Below are 11,939 nucleotides of genomic sequence, written 5' to 3' on the forward strand. Positions count from 1 at the left end.
AGCGCCGTGAGCAGCGATCGCCGCCGCGGCCTGTGGTCCTCCCTCCGCCTCCTCCTCGGCCCCCCCTCGCCTCCCTCCTCCTCCTCCTCCTCCTCCTCCCACTTCCCGAGCTCCGGCGTGTCCCGGCCACGCTCGGCGCTGCTGCAGGAACAAAGGAGGATCCCGCGGCGGCGGCGGCGGCGCCACCTCCGCCTGCGGCTCCAGCCCGCTCTCGGCCTGCGGCGGCGGCGGCTCCAGAGCAACCCGGAAGGCTCCCTTTCCCGGCGGCCTCGACCCGGCCTCCCCGCGCCGGCGTCGCGCGCGAGCCCGGCTGCTGCGTTCGGACCCCCGCAAGGTGAGTGGTGCGGCGCTGGGGGCCGGCGCCGGGCTCCTCGTGCGGGGCTGGCGAGCTGCAAGTGAGGGGGCCCGGACGCCACCGCGGGCCTCGGGCGATGCCGGGGCGGGCGGCGGATGGCGGCGTCCGGGGGAGGGGAGCCCGCCGCCTGCTCCCTCAGGAAGCACAAAGGCGGAGGCGGCATCCTGTCGTCGTGGCCCGAGGCCCGGCTCCCAGCGCCCCCGGCTCGCTTGGCACAGGCAGCAGGGTCAGGGGAACAATGCCCGGCGTGCGGCCGCCACAGGGCCGAGCTCCGGGCCCCCGCTCGCTGCGGCGCCTGGCCTGGGCAGCCGAACCTGGGGGAACAAAGAGGCCGAGGGCGCCGACCGCGCCCCCGGCCGGCTTCCCGCTGCACCCCCCCAGGCCGCCTCGTCGTCCGACGAGCCGTTTGGGGTCGGGGGTCGCGCGGGGCCGGCGGGGTGAGCTGCCGGCCCGGCCTGCAGAGCTGCTGTTAGGCATGACTCAGTGGTTTTCGGAGAAGGCCCTGCTGGGCTGTCTGGACTGAGGCCTTTCGCTGGGAGGGGAATGGGGAGACCGGGGGTACTTGAACTTGCTGTAAATCCGTTGGGACGTGGGGCCGGGGCTTCTCCGCGGTGGGGTCTTCGTTTTCCGGGCGTCGCTGCGCTTCTCCCCCCAAGATCCCTTTCATGGAGGAAGTGGAGCACCTTCCTCTTTGTTCCGTGCAGTAGGGCTCAGGAACGCGGTTTTTTGTTTTCGCTCTTTTTCCACGCTCTCCGTGCAGCTGTGTTTTGGGGGAAAAGGTCGGTTTACTACCTTTACTGATTGATTGCCTCCTAAGAATATTGCCTAAGGGGATATTTAAGACCAAGGGGTATATAGGTCATTCAGGTAGCTCACAGACTTCGATATTCTAAATGAAGCTTATTTTACTCATTTTTAAGAGAACTTAAGGATTTTAGAATTGGGAAAAATATTGCAGTTTATCTTTTGAAATTTTTTCGTGAAATAACCCCTCAAAATGTAAGGGTTTCTTGTAGTTAGTTTCCCCTACTTTCTGAAGCTCGATATTAAAACCTGGGAAGAAACCTTATAGAAGGCACTCTACGTTTGGTAAAGAAAAAACCGAGATCTGGAGAGCAGGAACTTGCCCAAGGTCACTGGCTTAGTGGCAAAGACTAGAACTCAGGTCTCAATTCCCAGGTGAGTGGCATTGTTGCCATTTTATAACATGAGGTGCAGCAGAAATAACCACATTCCACCCATGTAAAAGCCCTTTATTCAGATTTGAGTCCGGAGCATTTTTTTGCACACAAGTTTTTTGTTTTTAGGTTTTTGTTTTGTTGTTTTTTGTTTTTTGAGCCATGAATTAGAGGAAGGCACAAACTGTTGGGAAATATATTCCGGCTCTTGATGGAGCTGACACATGAATGCCAACGCTTTTAACAGTAAATTTAAAGGTAGTAAATAATGTGATTATTTTAAAGTATTGACAAAGAGAAATGCAGTACCTAATGGCAAACACTGGCATCTCCCTCTACCCCAAAAATTGTCCATAATGTGAAGATTCTCTATAGTTTGACGTCTTCTCTAGTATGTTAATTTTTCATAAACAACACTGGCCATTTTGGCTTCATGAGTGATTAATGGTGCTTGCAGCTTCTAGATTGCGTTTGAGATTGCTCTCAAATCCTCTCTACCTTAGGTTAAAAAATGTAGCAGCCTTAATTACATTGCAATTTTTGTTTTGTTTTCTTATATTAGATACATGAGTGCTACATCCTTAGTTCTAGGGGTTGTGTAGGAGTTGGCAGGCTCTGGGATATAAATAGAAGCTGATTTCAGAGGCCCCTGTTGACTAGGCTTTATGTGAGAGCCTCCATCCAGCTCAGGCTGTCACATTGCAGCCTTGTGACAGGCTGAAGCACCCTCCCATGTGATCTAAGCTTCTGAGAAATATTAAGGCAAGCCGTGCACATGTGATGGCATTTAAAAGCTGACTTTCTTGGGGAAAAAAATCTAAAAGATGGGAAGATTGGTAGACGTGATAGTGATAATTGAGGGTTAATTATAATTGAAGGATGGCTTTTTGTTTTTTAAATGTCAGAATGGGTGAGATCATTAAATGAATCCATTGACCCCATTGTATTTACATAAAACATTTTAAGAATCAGATTTACATTAATGTGGATTGATCTGTTCTTAAATTAGACCATTTTGCTTTTTAAAAGACAATATTGGAGAATCTGGAAGTTAGTAAAGTGTGAATAAATGATTGGCTTAAAGAATCATCCAACTTTTTGCATAGGGCACATACTTCGCTTGTGCTCCGAATGCAAATAGATATAAATTCATTTGAGTCATTTTCTTTTTCTTTTTCTTTTTTTTTTTTTTTGCCCCTGCAATAGAAAAGTTTTTAAAAACCCAGCTGGAAATATTTATTAATAAACTTCATAAGTAATGTTGAAATGTTTACACTACCCTGCTCCAAAATGAGTCAGCTAAATTCCACTTACTATTTAAAGAGACAGCATCTACTAAATTAGTGTTGTTCAAAGTAAGTTATGGATTTTGGTCACTCTCCATGCAAACTTGATTGGGTTTCAAAAAAGATCATGGAAAATGCTTGTTAGGAGAGAAACTGTGCATAGGTTTCAAAACTTTTTGTACCTTAATAAATTTAGTACATTGTACACGGACTAACTGCTGTGGTATTTATATGGTGTTATTTTGCTAACAAATGGAAAGACTATTGTCATTTAAAAGTTTGGGGCTATTCTGGCCTGGTCAAAATTGATTAGTCCTCTTCTCTCTTTTATAATTTGGATAGTTAATATTTGTTAAAGCACTTTTAGAGATTACTAAAGTATATTTTATTGTGTAGTGGTTGGAAAATGACAGTGACCACACACCATGCTCTAATATGCTTTCTATGAGTTCTTAAATAATGGTTATTTTTTTTTTTACCCAAAGGAAAACTTTAAATTTTAGTACAGCCTTAACTATATTTCTGTCAATTTGAATAATACTTTTTGGAAAGGATATGCTTGCTGTATAAAGTTCTTCCTGGTAACAGCATTAAATATTAACAATTACTAAAGGTCATGTATTTATGTTGCTTAACTTTACTATATTGAGCTTGCAAAGGTTTTGTTTTCTGGTTATGAGTAAGACAATACAGCCTTAGGCTGAGAAATCTATGGTTGATAATCTTTGTGCCTTTCAGTTTTTCTGGGCACAATCACTTTAAAGCACTCTTAAACATATTTTAATACCTCAAAGGTAGAGCATAAAGGAATTTTCATAAGCAGCTGATCCCTAAATTCTTATAACTTTGAGTTGGTGCCTAGGTAGTAGCAAGAAGGGCTGCCAGTTCCCTTTTCAGTCTTAAAAAAGAATTATCAAATTACTAAGGTTAGCAAGTTCAGATTTTAGTTTAAGAAAGCCTTAGGGTCCAATGCAGTATTCAGCCAATTTAAAGAACCACTGATAAATATCAAAGAATCAGTGATTGTTGTTATTGTAGGTTTTTTTTTTTTTTCAATTTGAAAACTCTACTTAATGTTTTTAGCCAGTGAAATAAAAATATCTGAAGTGGTCTGCATATAGTGCAGGAGAGAAGAACATGACTTAAAGATAATGCCAGTTTCCAAAATTGGTTAAAACATAACCCTGATATCTAGCAGACTTATTTTATGATAGAATTTAGTTATAAAACAATCCATTTCATGCCCTTTTATATAGGCAACAAAATATATAATCTTTACTCATTTTTTTCTGCTCATTCTTTTTAATGTTTGGGTTTTTGTTAGAAATAGACTTGGTATTTAGAAATAACAGGTACACTGGTGATTGCATTATACTAATTTTATTTTGGTGACTTGCTAATTTCTGAAATTTTGTTTTGTTTATAGCAGGAAAATATGGCTCAGGAGACTAACCAGACTCCGGGGCCTATGCTGTGTAGCACAGGATGTGGCTTTTATGGGAATCCTAGGACAAATGGAATGTGTTCTGTTTGCTACAAAGAGCATCTTCAGAGACAGCAGAATAGTGGCAGAATGAGCCCAATGGGTAAGTTGTTTCCAAGAAAAAAACGTAGTTGAAGAAACTGGTGGACAGAAAAGTAGAGAACAAAAAATTGGGGATCAAGACTGAAAGCGCTGAAAGCCACAGAGAGAAGAGCTAACAAGTGCCTGAAATTAAAGCAACATCCCAAGTTGACATAACTGCATCAGAGATAAATAACTATCTGCAATCATCTTCCAGCTCTTTCAGTTTTCCTTTTTGAAGTTTTGATTCATACTTGTGTTCACTGGATATAACGTATATATGTGTGTGCATTATATATATATTTTTTTTTGGTGCAGATACTCGATTCTAAGTGTACGATGGTTGCACAGTGTGCTTAAATCACTAAACTTATTAAATGCAAGTATTTGTTACTTATTAACTGTTCATAGTAAGTTTTTGGTAGTGTTGATATATATCTTATGAATCTTTTTTTTTAAATAGGGACAGCTAGTGGTTCCAACAGTCCTACCTCAGACTCTGCATCTGTACAAAGAGCAGACGCTAGCTTAAACAACTGTGAAAGTGCTGCTGGTAGCACATCTGAAAAATCAAGGTAAGAATGAGCATTACAGAGAGGACATAGAGGTGTCTACACTGTGCATCAATAATGAAGATGTTAGTGTATTATGTCCTTGGCTTTGTGGGTATTGCAGAGTCAAAGATTCTAATGTCCAGTGACTCTTAGGTTGTTGAGTAAACACCTGTATTACACCATATTTCATAACCCTCTCAGGGACACTGTTAAAAATGCTGTGCTTTTATTTCCTTGTAATTGAAGTGTAAGAACTGTAGAGAAGAATCTCTGCAGACCATATTATGCCACACAAGCTATTCTGATATAGGTATTCCCTTTGCCTTTAAATCACAGGCACAGCTAACATGTCTAGTTTGTTTTAATAGAACACGCTAACCTATACAAATGTATAGCCTTTGGATGATAAGCCATATGTCAGATTTCTTCTCAGCCACTCAAGCTGGACATCTGATATCTTAAAATTCAATTATCTAGTTTCATTTGATCATGTTGGAAAAAAATAAATGATATAAGGTTGAACTGACAACTCATTACCTCAAAAGAAGTACCCTTAACATCTTTAAAAATAATTGTTTGCTTGAACTCAAATAGAAATGTGCCTGTGGCTGCCTTGCCTGTAACTCAGCAAATGACAGAAATGAGCATTTCAAGAGAGGACAAAATAACTACCCCGAAAACAGAGGTGTCAGAGCCAGGTATGCTTTTCATTTAATACTAGTTCAGTTTTGAATTTGGTAGTTTGAGAGAGGGTTGGTGGGATTTGTTCCTTCCCATTGAAGGACAAAAGTGGAGGGAGAACTGTAGTGTACAGGCCAAGCAAAGAAATACTCTCTTTAAAGTATATTGGAGTGTAAATTAGTCATGTTCTCTTTCTTTGCCTATTCCCATTACCTTCGTGCTAGCACATAAGCAGAATTTGTATTCTGGAGACTGAAGAATTTAATGTAAATTTTAAGATCATAAGGAAAAATTTTGTAATAAAAAATGACTTCAGTCTCGATACTGTCAGTGTTGTAGAAAGCGTTCATTCACTGAACACTGAAAATTGAAGGACACAGTGCAGAATCCCTAATCAGACATGCTGTAATGTTGTAAGAAAACTGATTTGCTGAATAATCTCTGGATAGGCTCCAGAATAAGGATCTACACACTCTGGTATACATATAGTTTATAAAACCGCTCTTCCTTGGTAGAATGGTAACTGAATGCAATCTAAAACTTTGTTGTTGGGGGAAGGAGGGGAGGAGGCTATGCAATCTGCTTTGAACACCTGCTTTTGCTAACTACGTTGTAGGCAAGTTTATCGATTTTACGTAGTTTAGGGTCAAATTATTAAGTTTGGGGTGACCTTAATTGTGCTTCATATTTTGAAATGAGTTCATCCTTCTGGGAGAAACAAACTCTCCAAATTAGTGTGTGTGTGTGTGAGACGCTTTATTAAGTATATATAAAACTACTCAGACCTTGGAATAATAACTTCTGAGTTAGGTCTGTACCTGTTCTGCCTAGACTGTACTAGCTAGTATCTGCATTTATTGATAAACAGAAGAGGTTCGCTGCTGTTTGCCTTCGTTGTCTCATTTTTCTCTTTTCCTCTGTGTTTCAGGAATCACTAGTCATTTTGTTACAGTTGTCATAGTATAGTAGATTATTAGGCTTAAGCAGTATATGGCACTGGCACTCTAATGTTAGGCTGTTGAGCCCTGTGTGGATACACTACTAATGCAGATGAATGAGAAATTTGAGGAGAGCTGAGAGTAAGTTGACATTAAACTAATCAGCTTGCTCTGGAAGCTTGGACATATGCTAATGGCATTGGTGCTGGCATATTGTTGAAGTAGTTTCAGCACTGCATACATAAATTTGCTATTACAGTTTGAGTTAATATTAAAACTTAAATGTAACAACATTACATAAGTAGAAATAAATTTTGGTATCGTGCTTGAAAGAACTAGTGGTAATATACATTTTAATGCAGTCCTCTGCAGTGTTTTATTCATTGTGGCAGATTTCTGTTGTCAGAAAGAAAACTTAGAGGTGGGAATAAGTTAGAGCTCTTTTAGTTGGGAAAAAGAAAAGTACAGCTTTCTGTAGATCATTCTTGCTATCCGAAATCGTTAACGAAACAAATAAAATTGTAAAGAAATGTTCTTTCTTGGAAATCCTTCATAAACACTGTAAAAAATTTTTCAAAAGAAGGTTTAAGAAAAGTTTTCTACGTATAACAATATGTATGAGGAAACTGAACAATTTTATCTCTAGGTTTTTTGTTCTGGTTGTTAAGAGTGACTTTAAAGGAATGTGATCATTTTACAGAATTTAAGAGTAGTGGTATGGTGATTGGCAGGAATGCTCAAGCAATTAAGTTCTGACGTTAAAAAGATTGTATTTAAAGTTTTTTTTAAGAAACATTGATACTCTTAGTAAGAATCTTTTCAGTATTTTCTGTTTTTACTAAAATTATCAGCCAGTGAACTCTTGACAAATCTATAATTTTTACTGTTTTTCAGTTGTCACTCAGCCCAGTCCATCAGTTTCTCAGCCCAGTACTTCTCAAAGTGAAGAAAAAGCTCCTGAGTTACCCAAACCAAAGAAGAACAGATGTTTCATGTGTAGAAAGAAAGTTGGCCTTACAGGTATTACAGTTGGCCTTAAGACTCTGTATGTGTGTATATATACATTGACTGACTGATTTAGACAGTGTTTCTTTGAGAGGCAGAGGGAGACAGAGGTCTTCCATTTACTGATTCGCTCCCCAGATGGCCACAACGGTTGGAGCTGGGCCAATCTGGAGCCAGGAGCTTCCTTCAGGTCTACCACAAGGGTGCAAGGACCCAAGCAATTTTGTTACCCTCAACTGCTTTCCCAGGCCACAAGCAGAAAGCTGGATCAAAAGAGAAGCAGCTGGGACATGCACTTGCACTGCAGGTGGAGGCTTAGCCCACTTTGCCACAGCACAGGTGTATATTTTACTGCTTGTAATTAGCAGCGAACTCCGTAAGGGACTAGTTAGTTGGTTTAACATGTTTAAAAAACAAAACTGGTGTTACAGCAGTTGAAATCACACTTGGGGTACCCACGTCTGTATCAGAGTGCTTGGTTCAAGTCCCAGCTCTACTTCCCTTCCAGTTTTCTGCTTACGCGCACTTTGGAAAGCAGCAGGCAGTGGCTTGGGTTCCTTCCACTCATGTGAGAAAATCCAGATGTAGTTCTAGGCCTCCTAGCTCAACATAGGCTGTTGGTGGCATTTGGAGAGTCAACCAACAGGTAGGGGGGTGTATGTGTGTGCGCACGTGCGTGTGCCCCTCCTGCCTTTCAAATAACATTTTTTAAAACCCGACCTTCAAGAACAGAAAATTTCCAGAAGGGGATAGGAACGGAAAGGTGGGAGATTATTGAGGCATGAGGAGACATTGGTTTTTTTTTTTTTTTTTTTTTTTTAACTGTTTGTTTTGGACAGGCAGAGTTAGACAGTGAGGAGAAAGGTCTTCCTTCCGTTGGTTCACCCCCCGAAATGGCCGCTATGGCCAGCGTGCTGCGCCAATCCAAAGCCGGGAGCCAGGTGCTTCCTGGTCTCCCGTGTGGGTGCAGGGCCCAAGCACTTGGGCCATCTTTCACTGCCTTCCCAGGCCACAGCAGAGAGCTGGACTGGAGGAGGAGCAACTGGGACAGAATCTGGCGCCCCAACTGGGACTAGAACCCGGTGTGCCAGCGCTGCAGGCGGAGGATTAGCCTAGTGAGCCGCAGCGCTGGCCGGGTTTCATTTTAATCTCTAATTGAGTGAAACTCTTAACTTCTCTGAATTTTTTTAGGTTCATTAAAATCATCCCTGTTTCTTTGTTTTCCTAGGGGAAAAAGCTGAACTCTTTTTTTTTGTTTGTTTGTTTGTAAAGATTTATTTATTTATTTATTTATTTATTGGAGAGGCAGAGAGAGAGCAAGCTTCCATCCGCTGGTTCACTCCCCAATTGGCCGCAGCAGTTGGAACTTTGCAGATCCAAAGCCAGGGGCCCAAGGAGTTGGGCCATCTTCTGCTTTCCCAGGCCATAGCAGAGAGCTGGATGGGAAGTGGAGCAGCCAGGACTTGAACTGGCGCCCATATGGGATGCCAGCACTTCAGGCCAGGGTGTTAACCCGCTGCGCCACAGCACTGGCCCCAAGCTGAACTCTTAAGATAACAATAAATGCCTACCTTGAGCTAGGCACACAGTGTTGTATGTTTAGTTTTGTTTTCTTCCACTTGTTTCCTTTAAATCTCAGAGATTTATGGTTGTCTTGTCATAGTTGTCATGGACTGTTTTGAATCCAGGTCAGCCTAATTCCAGAGCCTGTGTAAATTCTTCCCTGTGTAGTACATCTGCAGGAGATGATAGAAAGCGAGCCTCTGGTGGAGTTAGCTGACAGATAACACATTTTGTTTGCTCAGTGTTTTTTGGTTTACCAGTCAGTGTTCCTTCACAATTCTGTTGTCCCATTGAGGAAACCAAGCGTATTTCTTTAACTAGCTCACCCTGTCAGAGGCAGTTAGAGCTCTTTATAAAGTGATAGACTGTCAAAAAATGACTGTGTCATGTTGTAAATCAATGACATTATGGTGCCTTTTTTTTATAGTGACTAAAGTTGGGTTTTTTTTCTTTTCAACTACAAGTTCCCAAGTGACTGCTTCCTCTTTTTTGTACAGGGTTTGACTGCCGATGTGGAAATTTGTTTTGTGGACTTCACCGTTATTCTGACAAGCACAACTGTCCTTATGATTATAAAGCAGAAGCTGCAGCAAAAATCAGGAAAGAGAATCCAGTTGTTGTGGCTGAAAAAATCCAGAGAATATAAATTACTACTTGTGAAGAGACTGAAACTTTGTTTTTATTTTAATATATCGTAGGAAAACATTAAAGAGCAGATGCATGGCCATTTTTCTTTGATGTTCTCCAGAGTTTTACTTTACACTTGTCTGTCTTATAATTAATATTTTAGGATGTTTGGGTGTTTGTTGCAGGCAGAATTGGATAGATACAGCCCTACAAAATGTATATGCCCTCCCTTGAATAGAATTGGATGAAAATCTACACAGCAAAATGATACACACAGATAATAGGGACAAAATTTAGTTCCCGTGTGCCAAACAACATTAACAAAATCTCTGCATGTTTGCAGCATATCTGCCTTTTGGGAATGTAATCAAGGTATAGTCTTTGGCTAGTGTTATGTGCCTGTATTTTTTAAAAAATGGTACACCAGAAAAGGACTGGCAGTCTACTTCTACCATAGTTCTACTTCACCCTCTTAATTTCCACATGTTCTTTGGAAGCAGGAAGAAAACAAGAGGATCAGACTTTGCTTTCTGTGAAACCTGTATTTGGTGCCATATGTAAGCCCGGTTAAATTGGTCTTCTAAAAGCTGTCAAATAAGACATTCTGTAAAAGGTAAACATCGCAAGTGCTTACAAGTAAAACATCAGCCAATAGCAGGGTCTTGAGATACTCTTTGAAGCTTATCGTGCTGGCTCGCACTAGAAGATGTCTGCATTCTTCTCATTGCTAAAAATGTGTAGCACTGAACTGCAGTAGGATTAATTTAATTACAAGAAGAAATTAAAACTGTTTGGTTTTCACATACAGCAGCTCTATTGAGTAACATGCATCTGAATTTTTTTAAGTTGCAAAGGTATCTGAACAGTTAATTTTCACGTGCATCTTTTGTTGAATGTTTTGGTTCAAGAAAGAATGTTTAAAGCTTTTTTAAAGACTTCAGTTCTTAATGTAACTGTACCCTTCTGCATGGAAAATCATAACCAACATGGCTGCAATAGACTTCTTAGTGGTATCCAGCACCACTTGCAGAGGGCTGCTTTATCCTATTAATTGTACTTGGGTGTAGGACTCTAGTGTTCTTGGGTGTATTGCATGGGCTGCATTATCTACAGCATTGTACAATAACAACTAGAAAAGGCAGTATACTTCACTGATGCTTGTCTGGTAATACCACTTCTGTGTTACAATGGAAGGTTTTTTGTGATGTATGAAACTTGTGTTTTTTATATATAAATGAGTATAGTTAGATTAGTGTTGTGGTAATGCCTGTTTTCATCTGTAAATAGTTAAGTATGTACACAAGGCACTACTTCTGATTTATTGCAGTGTTCAGTCCTAGTTTTTATTAAAGCGTTCAATTTTGCTTTCAATTTTATGTATCTTAGTTTGGAGTTAGATCTACAGATGTGTACAGATAGTTCATATTTATGTATTGCACATAATCATGCTATTCAGCATTGATGCTCTATTGTATTATGTAAATAATAAAAGCCATGTACAGAGGGAAACTTCATTTGTTCATTGGGTTTTTAAGCCATAGTTAGAATCCTAAAGAAGAAAGTGTTTCATGTCATTTCTAGCTGTGTATGTAGACTGTGCATAGCTATACTGAAGATTTATTTGTTGCCTTCCCTGAACTTGATTTGTTCCAGTGAGGACCAAAAGATGAAGTATTCAAAACATTTGTAAATGTGGTACATGTTTGAAGAATTAGTCATCTTTAGGATCAAAACAATCTTTAAAAGAAGGAAATGAAGGTTGATTACTAGGGCATTTCACTTTTCCATGTTGTGCATCAATATATATAGATGAGGATTTTTTTTTTTACAAAAATTGTCAGACGTGACTTTTCGTATGCAAAATATTACGTTTTACTTGTTTTGAGATTTGGCACTATTATAGACCATGGTCTGTGCAGGTATCAGATAAGAAAGAACAAAAAGTAACATACATGCTGACATTGTACAGTAACTGAAACCAAGAGCAAAATCATTGCTTCTCAGTAATGGAGTTTGGGCTGTTAATACTTAATCCTGGCTCACTTTGTCACATTGCTTTTTGTGTTGCTACTTTATCTTCAAGTGAGGATAGACAGGTACATTTTCTGTGTGCTGAGAAAGACAAGAACAATATTGGGGGATTACAGTTAGAGGTAGCACTGAGGGAATAGAAGTTATTTCTATCAAA

The 11,939-nt window shown here is 40.5% G+C and overlaps 1 protein-coding gene across 3 annotated transcripts; it reads left to right on the forward strand.

Annotated features, from left to right (window-relative positions):
- Positions 1-201: 201 nt before the first annotated feature.
- On the forward strand, positions 202-11,260 carry ZFAND5 (zinc finger AN1-type containing 5). 3 transcript variants are annotated; one of them, XM_008256401.4, is made up of 6 exons: positions 202-334; positions 4,246-4,405; positions 4,847-4,958; positions 5,532-5,635; positions 7,451-7,576; positions 9,622-11,260. In XM_008256401.4, the coding sequence occupies exons 2-6, from the start codon at positions 4,255-4,257 to the stop codon at positions 9,768-9,770; spliced, it is 642 nt and encodes a 213-aa protein (XP_008254623.1). In that variant the 5' UTR covers positions 202-334; positions 4,246-4,254; the 3' UTR covers positions 9,771-11,260. The 3 variants fall into 3 exon arrangements, with proteins under 3 accessions (XP_008254623.1, XP_002708253.1, XP_051714724.1); XM_002708207.5 differs by having other exon boundaries at positions 204-334; positions 4,249-4,405; XM_051858764.2 differs by lacking the exon at positions 202-334 and adding an exon at positions 628-1,134.
- The last annotated feature ends 679 nt before the right edge of the window (positions 11,261-11,939 follow it).

This window comes from Oryctolagus cuniculus, chromosome 1, assembly GCF_964237555.1.
Source record: "Oryctolagus cuniculus chromosome 1, mOryCun1.1, whole genome shotgun sequence".
Taxonomy (NCBI): Eukaryota; Metazoa; Chordata; class Mammalia; order Lagomorpha; family Leporidae; genus Oryctolagus; species Oryctolagus cuniculus.

Coding starts and splice junctions, on each gene's coding strand:
- ZFAND5 (XM_008256401.4), top strand. CDS start 4,255: ATGGCTCAGGAGACTAACCAGACTCCGGGGCCTATGCTGTGTAGCACA. Junction 5,636..7,450: donor AACAGAGGTGTCAGAGCCAG/GTATGCTTTTCA, acceptor ACTGTTTTTCAG/TTGTCACTCAGCCCAGTCCA. Junction 7,577..9,621: donor AAAGAAAGTTGGCCTTACAG/GTATTACAGTTG, acceptor TTTTTTGTACAG/GGTTTGACTGCCGATGTGGA.